Genomic DNA, 15076 nt, shown 5'->3' on the forward strand with positions numbered 1-15076 from the left:
TTGGAAACATAATTTTTTTTTGTTAGGGAGTTATAAGGGTTAAATGTTGACCAGCGATTTCTCATTTTTGCAACAAAATTTGCAAAACCATTTTTTTTACGGACCACCTCACACTTGAAGTGACTTTGAGGGGTCCATATGACAGAAAATGCCCAAAAGTGACACCATTCTAAAAACTGCACCCCTCAAGGTACTCAAGACCACATTCAAAAAGTTTATTAACCCTTCAGGTGCTTCACAGGAATTTTTGGAATGTTTAAAAGAAATTGAACATTTAACTTTTTTTTCACAAAATGTTTACTTCAGATCCAATTTGTTTTATCTTACCAAGGGTAACAGGAGAAATTGGACCACAAAAGTCGTTGTACAATTTGTCCTGAGTACGCCGATACCCCACATGTTGGGGTAAACCATTGATTGGGCACATGGCAGAGCTCGGAAGGGAAGGAGCGCCATTTGACTTTTCAATGCAAGATTTGCTGAAATTGAGATCGGAACCCATGTCGCGATTGGAGAGCCCCTGACGTGCCTAAACAGTGGAAACCCCCACAAGTGACACCATTTTGGAAAGTAGACCCTCTAAGGCAGTGATTTTCAACCAGTGTTCCGCGGCACACTAGTGTGCCGGGACACATGGTCGGGTGTGCCGCGGGGAAAGTTCCCCAAACTATGCTTTAACCCTTTCTACCCTTTCAATTTGCGCTGCCTGGCACAAGCATCTCAGTCAGTGCAGGGCCAGGCACACATAGGGGTTAAGGACACAGCCAGCCAGTGTGACATTGTGGGCGGAGAGTTCTCCTGCTCTACTCTCCTGGCTGCAAGCAGTGCTGAACTTATCAGGCACAGGCAGATTCCCGGAGCTGCTACCGGCACCTGAGTGAGTGCCATGCTATCATTATCGTTGTATGTTCTGACAGTCTACTCTGGGGCGGCCATGGGCTGGGCGGCTGCAGCTGACATATATATATATATATATATATATATATATATATATATATATATATATATATATATATATATATATATATATATACTACAGCAGCCACCCAGCCCAGGAGGCCCCCAGCACAGCCTGTATAGATACAGTGTATATAATATATATACAGGACAGGTGCTGGGGGCCTGGGCTGGGCGGCTGTTGAAGTATATACACTGCACAGTACCTCTCCCCTGTATATATACACCACACAGTACCTCTCCTCCTGTATATATACACTGCACAGTACCACTCCTCCTGTATATATACACTGCACAGTACCGCTCCTCCTGTCCTGTATATATACACTGCACAGTACCACTCCTCCTGTCCTGTATATATACCCTGCACAGTACCGCTCCTCCTGTCCTGTATATATACACTGCACAGTACCACTCCTCCTGTCCTGTATATATACACTGCACAGTACCACTTCTCCTGTATATATATACACTGCACAGTACCGCTCCTCCTGTCCTGTATATATACCCTGCACAGTACCGCTCCTCCTGTCCTGTATATATACACTGCACAGTACCGCTCCTCCTGTCCTGTATATATACACTGCACAGTACCACTCCTCCTGTCCTGTATATATACCCTGCACAGTACCGCTCCTCCTGTCCTGTATATATACACTGCACAGTACCATTCCTCCTGTCCTGTATATATACACTGCACAGTACCACTCCTCCTGTCCTGTATATATACACTGCACAGTACCACTCCTCCTGTATATATACACTGCACAGTACCACTTCTCCTGTATATATATACACTGCACAGTACCGCTCCTCCTGTCCTGTATATATACCCTGCACAGTACCACTCCTCCTGTCCTGTATATATACACTGCACAGTACCGCTCCTCCTGTCCTGTATATATACACTGCACAGTACCACTCCTCCTGTCCTGTATATATACCCTGCACAGTACCGCTCCTCCTGTCCTGTATATATACACTGCACAGTACCATTCCTCCTGTCCTGTATATATACACTGCACAGTACCACTCCTCCTGTCCTGTATATATACACTGCACAGTACCACTCCTCCTGTCCTGTATATATACACTGCACAGTATCACTCCTCCTGTCCTGTATATATACACTGCACAGTACCACTCCTCCTGTCCTGTATATATACACTGCACAGTACCACTCCTCCTGTCCTGTATATATACACTGCACAGTACCACTCCTCCTGTATATATACACTGCACAGTACCACTTCTCCTGTACTGTATATATACTGCACAGTACCGCTCCTCCTGTCCTGTATATATACACTGCACAGTACCACTCCTCCTGTATATATACACTGTACAGTACCACTCCTCCTGTCCTGTATATATACACTGCACAGTACCACTCCTCCTGTATATATACACTGCACAGTACCACTCCTCCTGTCCTGTATATATACACTGCACAGTACCACTCCTCCTGTGTATATATACACTGCACAGTACCACTCCTCCTGTCCTGTATATATACACTGCACAGTACCACTCCTCCTGTATATATACACTGCACAGTACCACTCCTCCTGTATATATACACTGCACAGTACCACTCCTCCTGTCCTGTATATATACACTGCACAGTACCACTCCTCCTGTCCTGTATATATACACTGCACAGTACCACTCCTCCTGTACATATACACTGCACAGTACCACTCCTCCTGTATATATACACTGCACAGTACCACTCCTCCTGTATATATACACTGCACAGTACCACTCCTCCTGTCCTGTATATATACACTGCACAGTACCACTCCTCCTGTATATATACACTGCACAGTACCACTCCAAGGAGTTCCCCATTCTGGCCAACAAAGCTATTTTGACATTGCTCCCATTTTCGACCACATATCTATGTGAGCTGGGCTTCTCAAGCTTGACTGCGATAAAAACAAAACAGGGAGACTGAGAACTGTTGAGGAAGAGCTTTGTGTGTGTCTTTCCACCATTCCTGCCAGGATATCCCTTTTGTGTTTATCGAAACAGGCCCAGGTTTCACACTGAGTGAGTATAAATACATTTAGAATCTATATTATTAACTATATGTAGAATATGTACTGTTTTAGTGTCATTTTGTGCCATTTTGGTTGGTGGTGTGCCCCGGGATTTTTTAAGTATAAAAAGTGTGCCGCGGCTCAAAAAAGGTTGAAAATCACTGCTCTAAGGAACTAATCTAGATGTGTGGTGAGCACTTAGAACCTCCAAGTGCTTCACAAAAGTTTATAATGTAGAGCCGTAAAAAAAAAATTCATATTAATTTTCACAAAAAATGATCTTTTTGCCCAAAATATTTTATTTTCCCAAGGGTAACAGGATAAATTGGATGCCAAAAGTTGTTGTGCAATTTGTCCTGAGTACACTGATACTTCATATATGGGGATAAACCACTGTTTGAGCGCATGGCAGAGCTCGGAAGGGAAGGAGCGCCGTTTGACTTTTCAATGCAAAATTGGCTGGAATTGAGATCGGAACCCATGTCGCGTTTGGAGAGCCCCTGACGTGCCTAAACAGTGGAAACCCCCCACAAGTGACACCATTTTGGAAAGAAGACCCCCTAAGGAACTTATTTAGATGTGTGGTGAGCACTTTTAACCCCTAATTGTTTCACTAAAGTTTAGAATGTAGCGCTGTGAAAATAAAAAAATATTTTTTTCTTTCCACAAAATGATGTTTTAGCCCGCAATTTTTTTTTCCCAAGGGTAACAGGAGAAATTGGACCACAAAAGTTATTGTCCAATTTGTCCTGAGTGCGCTGATACCCTATACATGGGGGGGGGAACCACTGTTTGGGCGCACGGCAGAGCTCGGAAGGGAAGGAGCGCCGTTTGAAATGCAGACTTAGATGGATTGGTCTGCAGGCGTCATGTTGCATTTGCAGAGTCCCTGATGTACCTAAACAGTAGAAACCCCCATAAGTGACCCCATATTGGAAACTAGACCCCCCAAGGAACTTATCTAGATGTGTTGTGAGAACTTTGAACCAACAAGAGTTTCACTACAGTTTATAACGTAGAGCCGTGAAAATAAAAAATATTTTTTTTTTCACGAAAATGATATTTTAGCTCCTACGTTTTTATTTTCCCAAGGGTAACAGGACAAATTGGACCACAAAAGTTGTTGTCCGACTTGTCCTGAGAACGCTGATACCTCATATGTTGGGGGGAACCACTGTTTGGGTGCACAGGAGAACTCGGAAGGGAAGGAGCACTGCTTTAGTTTTTCAAAGCAGAATTGGCTGGAATTGAGATCGGACGCCATGTCGCGTTTGGAGAGCCCCTGATGTGCCTAAACAATGGAATCTCCCCAATTCTAACTGAAACCCCAACCCTAACCCCAGCCCTAACCCTAACCCCAACCCTAACCCTAGCCCTAACCCTAGTCCTAACCCTAGCCCTAACCCTAATGGGAAAAAGGAAATAAATACATTTTTTTAAATTTTATTATTTTTCCCTAACTAAGGGGGTGTTGAAGGGGGGTTTGATTTACTTTTATAGCGTTTTTTTGGCGGATTTTTATGGTTGGAAGCCATCACACACTAAAAGACGCTTTTTATTGCAAAAAATAGTTTTTGCATCACCACATTTTGAGAGCTATAATTTATCCATATTTTTGCCCACAGAGTCATGTGAGATCTTGTTTTTTGCGGGACGAGTTGACATTTTTATTGGTACCATTTTCGGCACATGACGTTTTTTGATCGCTTTTTATTCCGATTTTTGGGAGGCCGAATGAACAAAAACCAGCAATTCCTGAAATTCTTTTAGGGGGGGCGTTTATACCGTTCCACGTGTGGTAAAATTGATAAAGCAGCTTTATGTAATTTTTTAATGTTTTGGTGCTTTTACACAATAAAAACTATTTTATATAAAAAAAATAATTGTTTTTGCATCGCTTTATTCTGAGAGCTATATCTTTTTTTATTTTTCTGCTGATGATGCTGTATGGCGGCTTTTTTTTTGCGGGACATGATGACGTTTTCAGCGGTACCATGGTTATTTATATCCGTCTTTTTGATCGCGTGTTATTCCACTTTTTGTTCGCCTGTATGATAATAAAGCTTTGTTTTTTGCCTTGTTTTTTTTTTTTTTTTGCGGTGTTCACTGAAGGGGTTAACTAGTGGGATAGTTTTATAGAGCGGGTTGTTACGGACGCGGCGATAACAAATATGAGTACTTTTATTGTTTTTTTTTTTAAATTTACATAAATAAATGGATTTACTGGGAAATGTTTTTTTTTTCCTTTATTTGGGGATTTTTTTTTTATACATTCTATTTTTTTTTTTTTTACTTTCTACTATTGTCCCAGGGTGGGACATCACTGTATTAGATCAGATCATTGATCTGACAGTGTGCATAGCACTCTGTCAGATCAACGATCTGACAGGCAAGTTTAGGAAGCTTTCCGGCGCCTGCTCTCAGCAGCTCTCAGTAGGCGCCGGCTAGCCCGCGGCCATCTTGGATCCGGGGACTCCTTCCGGATCACCGGAGCAACGCGATTTCATCGCGTTGCTCCGGTGGGAGAGCGCAGGGAGTCCCCGTCCCTGCGCGATCCCCCTCTATGCCGCTGTCACTACTGACAGCGGCATCAGAGGGGTTAAATGCCCGCGATTGCTGCGGAGTGTCAGCTGTCATATACAGCTGACACCCGCACCCGATCACCGCGGCGCTCAGCGCGAGACCGCGGTGATCGGTGCGCCATACTAGTACCGCGGCTGGCACAGATGCAGTGCCCGCAGCGCAGTATTAGTACGGCGCATGTCACGAAGGGGTTAAGTTTATTCAATTGTCATGTGAGCATTTATTTATTCATCACAATTCTTTGAACCGTAACAAAACAGTAGGTTTCTGTGATGGTAATGTTTAAGATACTCCGACATTATAGAAATGTGCAGTGAACTGGATGTGTGTAAGTTTCTGTCTGACCAGTCAGTATTCCAGCTTCCCAATATTTGACCTTGGCGGTGGGTATATCTAGCCATGTTGTACTCGACAACTCCCTGCTCATCTTCACAGTCCTATTTCTACAATGCCTGTTGCTTGTACTCAGAGTATGTGGAATTTTTTTTTGTGCAAATGCATGTTTGTTTGTTTTTATCTACTTCACCCTTACATCTCCCCTCTTCCCCTATTATAGCCACATCCTTCTGACATAACAGGGACTGCCTGCTTAATCCAATACTGCTGATGCTGCTGTAATTAAAGGACTTTTTTTATTTATCCGCCTGAAATGATCCCTGCTTATGCACAGGAACCTTGAAATGATGCTCTATCTTTCTAGAATCGGGGTCTCTGTAACTTTCATGCTGCTCTCAGATTCCATAGCAAAAACATGCTGACAGATTCTCTTTACAAGAACAAATTGTACTTTACTCACCCTCCCCAGGTCAAGCACCAAGTCTCCTCTGCTGCTCCCAGTAACTGTTGTTGTCTGCAGAACTGATGTCACATCAGCAGCGCTGCAGCCAATAACTGAAATGAGTGGCTTTTGCCATCAAATCAGGCAAAGCTGAGCTTGGTGATTGACTGTAGCGTTGTGGGTGTGACATCGGCGCTGCAGCTCTGCAGCGGCGGAGACTCAGTGCTGGACCCTGGAAGGGTGTGTGAAGCAGTCTTTGTTTGTTTTGTTAAACAGACTGGGCTGGGGAAAGATCCTACTCAATATGTAGTAGGTGTAATATTAATAATATTAGCAAATACCTCCAATTAGAAATGTGGTATAGTTCTTCTGATTCGCTTTGTCGTTTATCCCCTGTGCAGGGCATTGCAGTAGCCTAGGTATCCATGGTTACAGGCACTGATGCAGTGACTAGTGATGGCCGAACCCGAACAGTAAAGTTTGGGGTCCGTACTGAACACTTAGTATTCGGGCCCAGACCCCGAACACAGACTTCTCCAGGAAGTCCGTGTTTCTGTTAGTGTTCGGCACCCTGAACATCGCATGTTTACCACACTGCCTCCGGCAGTCAGAGAGCGGCGGTGAGCCAGCAGCTGTGACCGGCGATAACATTTTTACCCCAAGTCACAGGCGTCAGTTGATAAGAGAGTACTACTCCCATCAGCCTATAAATTAACTCCTTCCCGACATGCCCCGTACTAGAACGGCGCATGTCGGGTCCCCTGCTTTGATGCGGGCTCCGGCGGTGAGCCCACATCAAAGTCGGGACATGTCAGCTGTTTTGTACAGCTGACATGTGCGCGCAATAGCGGCGGGTGAAATCGCGATTCACCCGCCGCTGTTAACCTGTTAAATGCCGCTGTCAAACGCTGACAGCGGCATTTAACCGGCGCTTCCGGCCACGCGGCCAGGAATGAGCGCATCGCCGACCCCCGTCACATGATCGGGGGTCGGCGATGCATCAGGATGGTAACTATAGAGTTCCTTTTGACCTCTATGGTTACTGATGCTGCCGTGCTGTGAGCGCCACCCTGTGGTCGGCGCTCATCGCAAGCCTGCAATCTGCTGATCGCTGCTATGTAGCAGAGCCGATCCACTTGTGCCAGCTTCTAGCCTCCCATGGAGGCTATTGAAGCTTGGCAAGAGTAAAAAAAAAAAAAAAATGTTTTTAAAAATATGAAGAAAATAAAAAAATATAAAATATAAAACCACCCCCCTTTCGCCCCATCCAAAATAAAAATAATAAAAAAAAAAATCAAACCTACACATATTTGGAATCGCCCGATCTATCAATAAAAAAAAAGCATTAACCTGATCACTAAACGGCGTAATGAGAAAAAAATTTGAAACGCCAGAATTATGGTTTTTTTTGGGTCGCCGCGACATTGCATTAAAATGTAATAACGGGCGATCAAAAGTGATATCATTAAAAACGCCAGCTCGGCACGCAAAAAATAAGCCATCACCCGACCCCAGATCACGAAAATTGGAGACGCTACGAGTATCGGAAAATGGCGCTTTTTTTTTTTTTTTAGCAAGGTTTTGAATTTTTTTTCACCACTTAGATTAAAAATAACCTAGATATGTTAGGTGTCTATGAACTCGTAATGACCTGGAGAATCATAATGGCAGGTCAGTTTTAGCATTTAGTGAACCTAGCAAAAAAGCCAAGCAAAAAACAAGTGTGGGATTGCACTTTTTTTGCAATTTCACAGCACTAGGAATTTTTTTCCCGTTTTCTAGTACAAGACATGGTAAAACCAATGGTGTTGTTCAAAAGTACAACTTGTTTCGCAAAAAATAAGCCCTCACATGGCCATATTGACGGAAAAATAAAAAAGTTATGGCTCTGGGAAGGAGGGGAGCGAAAAACGAAAACACAAAAACGAAAAAGGGCCGCGGCGGGAAGGGGTTAATAGAGTCCAAGAAAGAATAAGCAAAAACGTCTATTCCTGATAACTACAAACACAACTTCAATCTGCGTACAGAGGCACGACGATAAATTGCAACCAAGTATTATATAGTCAAAAATTCAATATTTATTGTTAACAATAAAAAAATAATAGAATTCAAATGAAATCAAGCTTAGGAACATAAGAGGAGTGCAGGAGCATCGGGACATAGAAATGATTGTCTGCACAGAGGAAATCGCACTACGAAAATTAAGGAAAATGACCAAACATGCAGAGACAATATGGAGTAAATTCTAATTCATAAATTGCAAATAAAGTGCATAGTGCATGAAGCAAATATTAGTAATTACCATAAGCTGTGCATGGGCTTCTGCTGATCATGATGAATGTAGTGAGTGCTAATAAAAATCTAGTGTGAAACTCATAGTGTTGTGAATAGTACAATACCTGTAAAGTGCTTGAGTGCAAAACAGTCCCTGCTGCCTCGCGCTCTCACCCCGACAGTGCCGTTTCGCGTTATGCTTCTTCTATGGCGGCGTGTGTAACATGGATGTAGTGCAGTGTCTTATATGCCTCCAATGTGAGCAACTAACGAGGCGATAATTGGATGTAGAGTTTCATTGCTGGGAAAAAGACCGGGCGCTTCTCCATTACTGATGGTCTGACCCAGAAATGAAAAGACTTCCGCTCAAGGGTTGAATGAAAACCTTGGTTTTGGGGCTTTTTTTATAAGCATTTAGAGATGTTTATATATTTTTCTGTTGTCTTTTTTATTTTTTTTTTATTTTTTGCATTATTTTTTCATTTTTATATTTTGTTTTTTTATATACAGTAATTTGTGTCATTCTGTGTTTTTTCATATGGTTGTTTTTATATATATTAATATTGTTTTTAATACATCTAATAGATTCCAGTTTGATGTAGTGTCTTTTTATCCGAGAATTACGATCTGCACGTTTTGATCGTGGGTCAGTCACGGATATCATGAATGTACTATTGTGTCCAAGTTAACCTGAAGGAGATCAGGACATAGGAACGCTTTCCTTGGAAGTATCTACCTCTATTTTAACATGATGGTGCGAACTACTCACAGTCCATGAATCATCTGATTTTTGTTTGTTTGAACTATGTATGGACATTTTCTTCATTTTATGGTCTACACAAATTTACACATTTTTATTATTTGTTTCACTATTTATTTACATATTATTTGTTATTGATTCTTTATATCTGATTTATTCTCTGTAAATCTAATTAATTTAATTATTGGTAAGGATTGTATTATTTATTAGTATTTATTTTACACATTTCTTTATTAATTTCTGAGTATTTTATACTTATTTATGGCACTGCAGCATTCATACATTCACTTTTCTCTTATCTACTTTTTATGTCTATTTATTTATTGATTTTATTCACAATTCCTGCATTAATTCTTTAGTATTTCATATTTCACCATAGCATTTATATATTTACTTTCCCTTCATTCACCTTTATGTCCATTTAGTTTTGAATACTTCATATAAATCTCACCATGGTTTCAGTGAGCCCTCACTTTCATACACGTCGTTGGTGGGAGGCGCGCTTCTCTGCTCTAAGGTCCCCTTGACTTCCGGTGCTGCGCAGTAGGTACAACATGCGTTCCAGCGCGGAGAGCGGAAGTCTTTTCTTTTCTGGGTCGGACCATCAGTAATGGAGAAGCGCCCGGTCTTTTTCCCAGCAATGAAACTACATCCAATTATCGCCTCGTTAGTTGCTCACATTGGAGGCATATAAGACACTGCACTACATCCATGTTACACACGCCGCCTAATCCACCGATGCCCATGTTCCTGTAAAAAAAAAAAAAAGAATAATAATGAACAACCATATCCCTCACCTGTCTGAAATGCAGATAATCCATACTGTCCCACAACGATTCAGATGATTAGAACGGTCACATAAGTGACTGCTTTCCCCACCAGCCAGCACACACTGACAGGAGCCTAGCGCTGAGTTCCCGCCATGAGAAAGTTCACCGGAGTTCTAACTGAACCCTGGTGAACTCAGTTACGGCACCGCTGCGTGAGAACTTTGATGACAGTGTGGCAAATGACGGATTTTCAGGCTTCCCGTGCATCTGGTCTGGTACCCAATCCAAACATTTTTTAGATGTTCGGCCGGACCAGAACATCCACAGGTTCACCCATCACTAACAGTGACCGTTAGTTAGACATCTCTTAGTGGTCGTAAACATGTATGCCTAAGCTACAGCAATGACCTGCCCATGGGGTATGCGACATAGCGAATCTGAAGAATTATACCACATTTCTAATTGGTGGTATTTGCTAATATTATTATTATTACACCTGCTACATATTGGGATAGGATCTTGTAGATCTCCTGTTCATTATCTGCAGTCTACAGACGCCGCCCTCCTGGTTGATTCTCCGTCTCTCCTCGTCACGGCCGGATGTTCTTCTTCCTTCATCATTGTGCGCCTCTTCTCTCACCTTAGACCTCCTCACTGAGATTCCATCTTATTTTTCTCCAGGTATTTGCAAGAGAGATTGAAACAACTGCAAGAAGAAGTTAATCTGCAGAAAAGCAACATTGTCAAGTACAAGGTAAAGGAAACCGGTTCTTGTTTGTATTTCCTGCAGCTGATTTCTTGCTCCTGTGTAAGTTTGTGTCATAGAATCACGAGCGCAGACTCCTGGATGGATAAACCCGGAGGCGCGGGCTCTCCAGAGAAAACAAGAATGATGAATGTTAACTGAAGTGGGATAACTCATTTAATCATGATTTATTTTTATTTTTTTTCACTTTTATAGCATTTTTTGTCCTTTATAAATTAAATTTTTTGACCATCCAGGGATTTTTTTTATTAATTTTTTTTCCTTTTTTTTTTTGCTGCTCCTTTCTATTTAACCCATGAAAAACATTTATGGCATATACTACAGTGTATGCCATAAATGTCTGATACATCCGCACCCACCTCTAGGACGAAGGGTTCCCTGATCCCCCCCCCCTCCCCATTTTATCTGTCATCTGACCCCCCGGTGAGTGGAGAGGTGGTAGCACATGCTTCGGATCTCTCATTCATCGCTATGGGAGAGTATCTGCTGCCTACAGCAATGAATGGAAAGAGCCGGCACATCGCCAGCACCTGCGCACTCCCTGGTGGTCTGACGCCGGCCAGAACGGGGGATTAGAGGATCAGCATTCTAGAGTTTCTAAAAAGCTTCCGCTCTATTGTCTTGCAATATTTTTACTATATTTTGGCCCTTACATGTGCAATAAGTAAGTCTTTAACTTTTTTGTACAATGATGGAATGTTTAAAATAGTAAAAAATACATTCCATTTATATTTTCTACCGCAGGTTACCCCTATGTTACAACCTGCCCTCTTAGCTCCTGTTGGAGGGAAAATAGCCCTGATACCATATCACGATCAATGGGGGTCTGTGTATAACTTTTAGGGAAAAAAAACACAACAATAATGCATTGTCCCATATGAGCAGAAATCCTTTTTTTATATTTTCGGATGAAGATGACGTTACAGAGCATCCCGAGCTTCGCACCACACCGATATCATTTAGAGGGAAAGTGTCATCTCCTATCCGTGTAACAGCTTCCTTCATTAGAGGTGTGAACATGTCCCAATGTCTCACCCCGGTTATATCACTGCAGTAATTACCGTACACACCATACACGATGCATGCTGGGCCTCCAGGGGCAAATGTACGATTGTTAGAGGGGCTGTTTAAGGGTCCCTGGTTATACTCCCTTAGTTGGCTTTCTTAAAATAAATTTTCTGATGATACATTCCCTTTAGCGTACACTTATTTGTTGTTTGATTTATCCTTCAATTTTCCATATATCTATCTTATATTTAAGTCCAAAATCTTGCAATTTTTCACACTAACCACTAGCCTTATATTCAACTCGCACTTCCTGATCTGCATAGAAGGCTTTTCAGCAGTCTCATTATCGTCACAGACAGGATTACAATGGCAGGTAGCATTTCTGTATACAGTAAATAACACAGGATCTACCCATCATAATAAATAATGTCACTCACTCCTTCCCATTCTGTGCAGAAGGCTTTTCAGAAGTCTAATTATCATCACAGACAGGATTACAATGTCAGGTACCACCTCTATACAGTATACAGTAAATAACACAGGATCTATCTATCATAATAAATAATGTCACTCACTCCTTCCCGTTCTGTGAAGAAGGCATTTCTGCATTCTCATTATCATCACCGACAGAATTACGATGGCAGGTAGCGCCTCTATATACAGAAAATAACACAGGATCTACCTATTGTGAGATAGCGCTCACTAACGGATAGCGGAATACTCGCTTGGCAACGGGATAAATGCACAAGGGCATGGTTTTTTAACACAAAACAGTCTATCCGGTTTATTCAGGTATCATAAACCGCAACCACGAACAGTTCATTACATCACTTCGTATAGGGCTTCATCTCACAGACACTAAACATGCTGGACCTTACTTTGTCCAGTTTCCATGGGTGACCGCATTCCGCTCAGTTCATTAGTTCATAAAACACAATAAGCACCAATAGTCTGTGGAGGTACCTTACGGGAGCTCCTGCTCCACCCGCTGACTCCTTGTCAGTCCTCTCTCCCTGGGAAAGCTGCCTTACAGGGATCACCAACTTGCCTGGCAGGCACACCTCAGTCAGTCCAGACACACCGAAGGGCGGTAGCTTCCCCAACACAGTAGCCTTCTCCGGCTCTGCATGTGCTTGGCCTCACCTCATGATCTTCAGTGATCCAGTCCACACACACAGGACCTCCCAACACAGAGGCCACTCAGGACCACGGCCTTATCAGGTGCTCTTCAGGGATCCGGTCCTCACTCTTGACCTCCCAACACCCAGGCCACTCAGGTCCACGGCGTAATCAGGTGCTCTTCAGGGATCCAGTCCCCACTCTGGACCTCCCAACCCCCAGGCCGCTCAGGTCCACAGCCTCATCAGGTGCTCTTCAGGGATCCGGTCCCCACTCTGGACCTCCCAACACCCAGGCCTCTCAGGTCCACGGCCTCACCAGGTGCTCTTCAGGGATCAGGTCCCCACTCTGGACCTCCCAACACTCAGGCCTTTCCTCTCACAGGACCTACCAGCCAAGAAGCATTCAGGTCCATACACAGGAACCATGTGACCCACACCCTGGTCACATTATCAAGCTGTAACCACTCCCATAGTTGGGTGGTGAGTGTGGCTAGTTCGACCCGCCCAGCTCTTAAACTAGCCCTGCCAGCCTCCCTCTAAAATAACACAATTACTTGTGGGACTACAGGTCCTAGAACAACCTTACATCAGGCTTACAGCGCAGAGTATCTTCCTCTGCGACACACATACCGTCCATTCACAATGCCAGACTTTGTCTCATCACCATAGTTATGCCTGCGACTGCCATGCATTCCTATGTCCTCAATACGCCTCCATGCGTATTCTGGGGAGACCATGCAGCGCCCCCTACCTCTAACAGGGGTCACTGCATCACACTATCATAATAAATAATGTCACTCACACTTCCTATTCTGTACAGAAAGCTTTTCAGAAGTCTCATTATCATCACAGACAGGATTACAATGTCAGATACCACCTCTATATACAGTAGATAACACAAGATCCACCAATCACAATCAGGGCTGTGGATTCAGAATCGGAGGCCATAATGGTGGAGTCAGAATCATTTAAATTGAGGAGTCGGAGTTTTGGCTTACGGACTCCACAGCCCTGATCACAATAGGTGATGTCACAGCTCCCCTCCTCTCCCTCACTGCACAATGACCTTTGTCTTTATGAGGACATGCTCATTAAACACTTCAATACAATTCAGAAGGGACTGGGTTCAGTTATTGCTGCTAATGTGCATGTCCCAACAGGAAGTAGGAATCTAAGATTAGGTCTTGTAGCCATTGTGAAAATTGCAAGATTTTAATTTTTATAGGCAGTGATATCAAATAAAAATGAAACACTCTTTAAATAATAGGTCATTCTCGGATGACACATTTCCATGCACTTCACATTTTACGTAGGCTTCAGGTTTCGTACTAGCATCCCTGTAATGTTTTGATGGTCAAGTAGTAGTGATCCTATAATATTTAATCTAAAAAAAAAAAAAAATGGTCCAGTATGTTTTTTTTGTATGTTTTTTTAATTTATGGGTCAGAGGTCCACATCACCTGCTTCGCTTTATTGAACTAGTGAAATGCTAATGTTTGTTCTGTCTGGATCCGCCACTAGAGGGAGCTCTCCGTGCATTATGTGTACAGCTCCCATTTAACCCCATAATAAATTGCTGTAAAGAGCTCTCCTCCCAGTGATGGGAGAAAGGATTATGTACCCCAAGGCTGGATAACTCCTTTAAGTTATATAAAAAAAAATTGTCCCCAAAGATGGGCAACCTTAAAGGGGTTATCCTCTAGCAACACTTATCCACTACAAGCGACATGTGTCCGCTGGAAAGGTGATATATGTGTGATCTATGGGGGTCCGACTGCCGGGCCCCCACCATTCTCAACAAACAGAGGTCCCTTTTCCCATGTGATTGGAGCAGTAGTGAGCATGTGCGGCCTCTGGTGCAGTCACTCACGCTTGCGCACTGCCACGCGCATAGAGCCAATAATGGAAATGGAGCAGTAGTCACACACCACTCCATTCCTACTTTGGGACCCCAACTTTCGTGATTGGTGGGGGTCTCATAGGTTGTGCATGTATCATCTATTTCAGACATGGCTAA

General features: G+C 43.0%; 1 protein-coding gene across 5 annotated transcripts in view; it reads left to right on the plus strand.

Annotated features, from left to right (window-relative positions):
* The window catches only part of CCDC149 (coiled-coil domain containing 149), a 114140-nt gene that overhangs the window by 71423 nt on the left and 27641 nt on the right, over window positions 1-15076 (plus strand). For all 5 annotated transcript variants that reach the window (XM_077279958.1, XM_077279956.1, XM_077279959.1 and 2 more), the window contains exon 7: window positions 10846-10918. In XM_077279958.1, coding sequence (XP_077136073.1) covers window positions 10846-10918 — 73 coding nt within the window. The remainder of the gene's footprint in view (window positions 1-10845; window positions 10919-15076) is intronic.

The sequence above is a fragment of the Ranitomeya variabilis genome, chromosome 1, assembly GCF_051348905.1.
Source record: "Ranitomeya variabilis isolate aRanVar5 chromosome 1, aRanVar5.hap1, whole genome shotgun sequence".
Classification (NCBI taxonomy): domain Eukaryota; kingdom Metazoa; phylum Chordata; class Amphibia; order Anura; family Dendrobatidae; genus Ranitomeya; species Ranitomeya variabilis.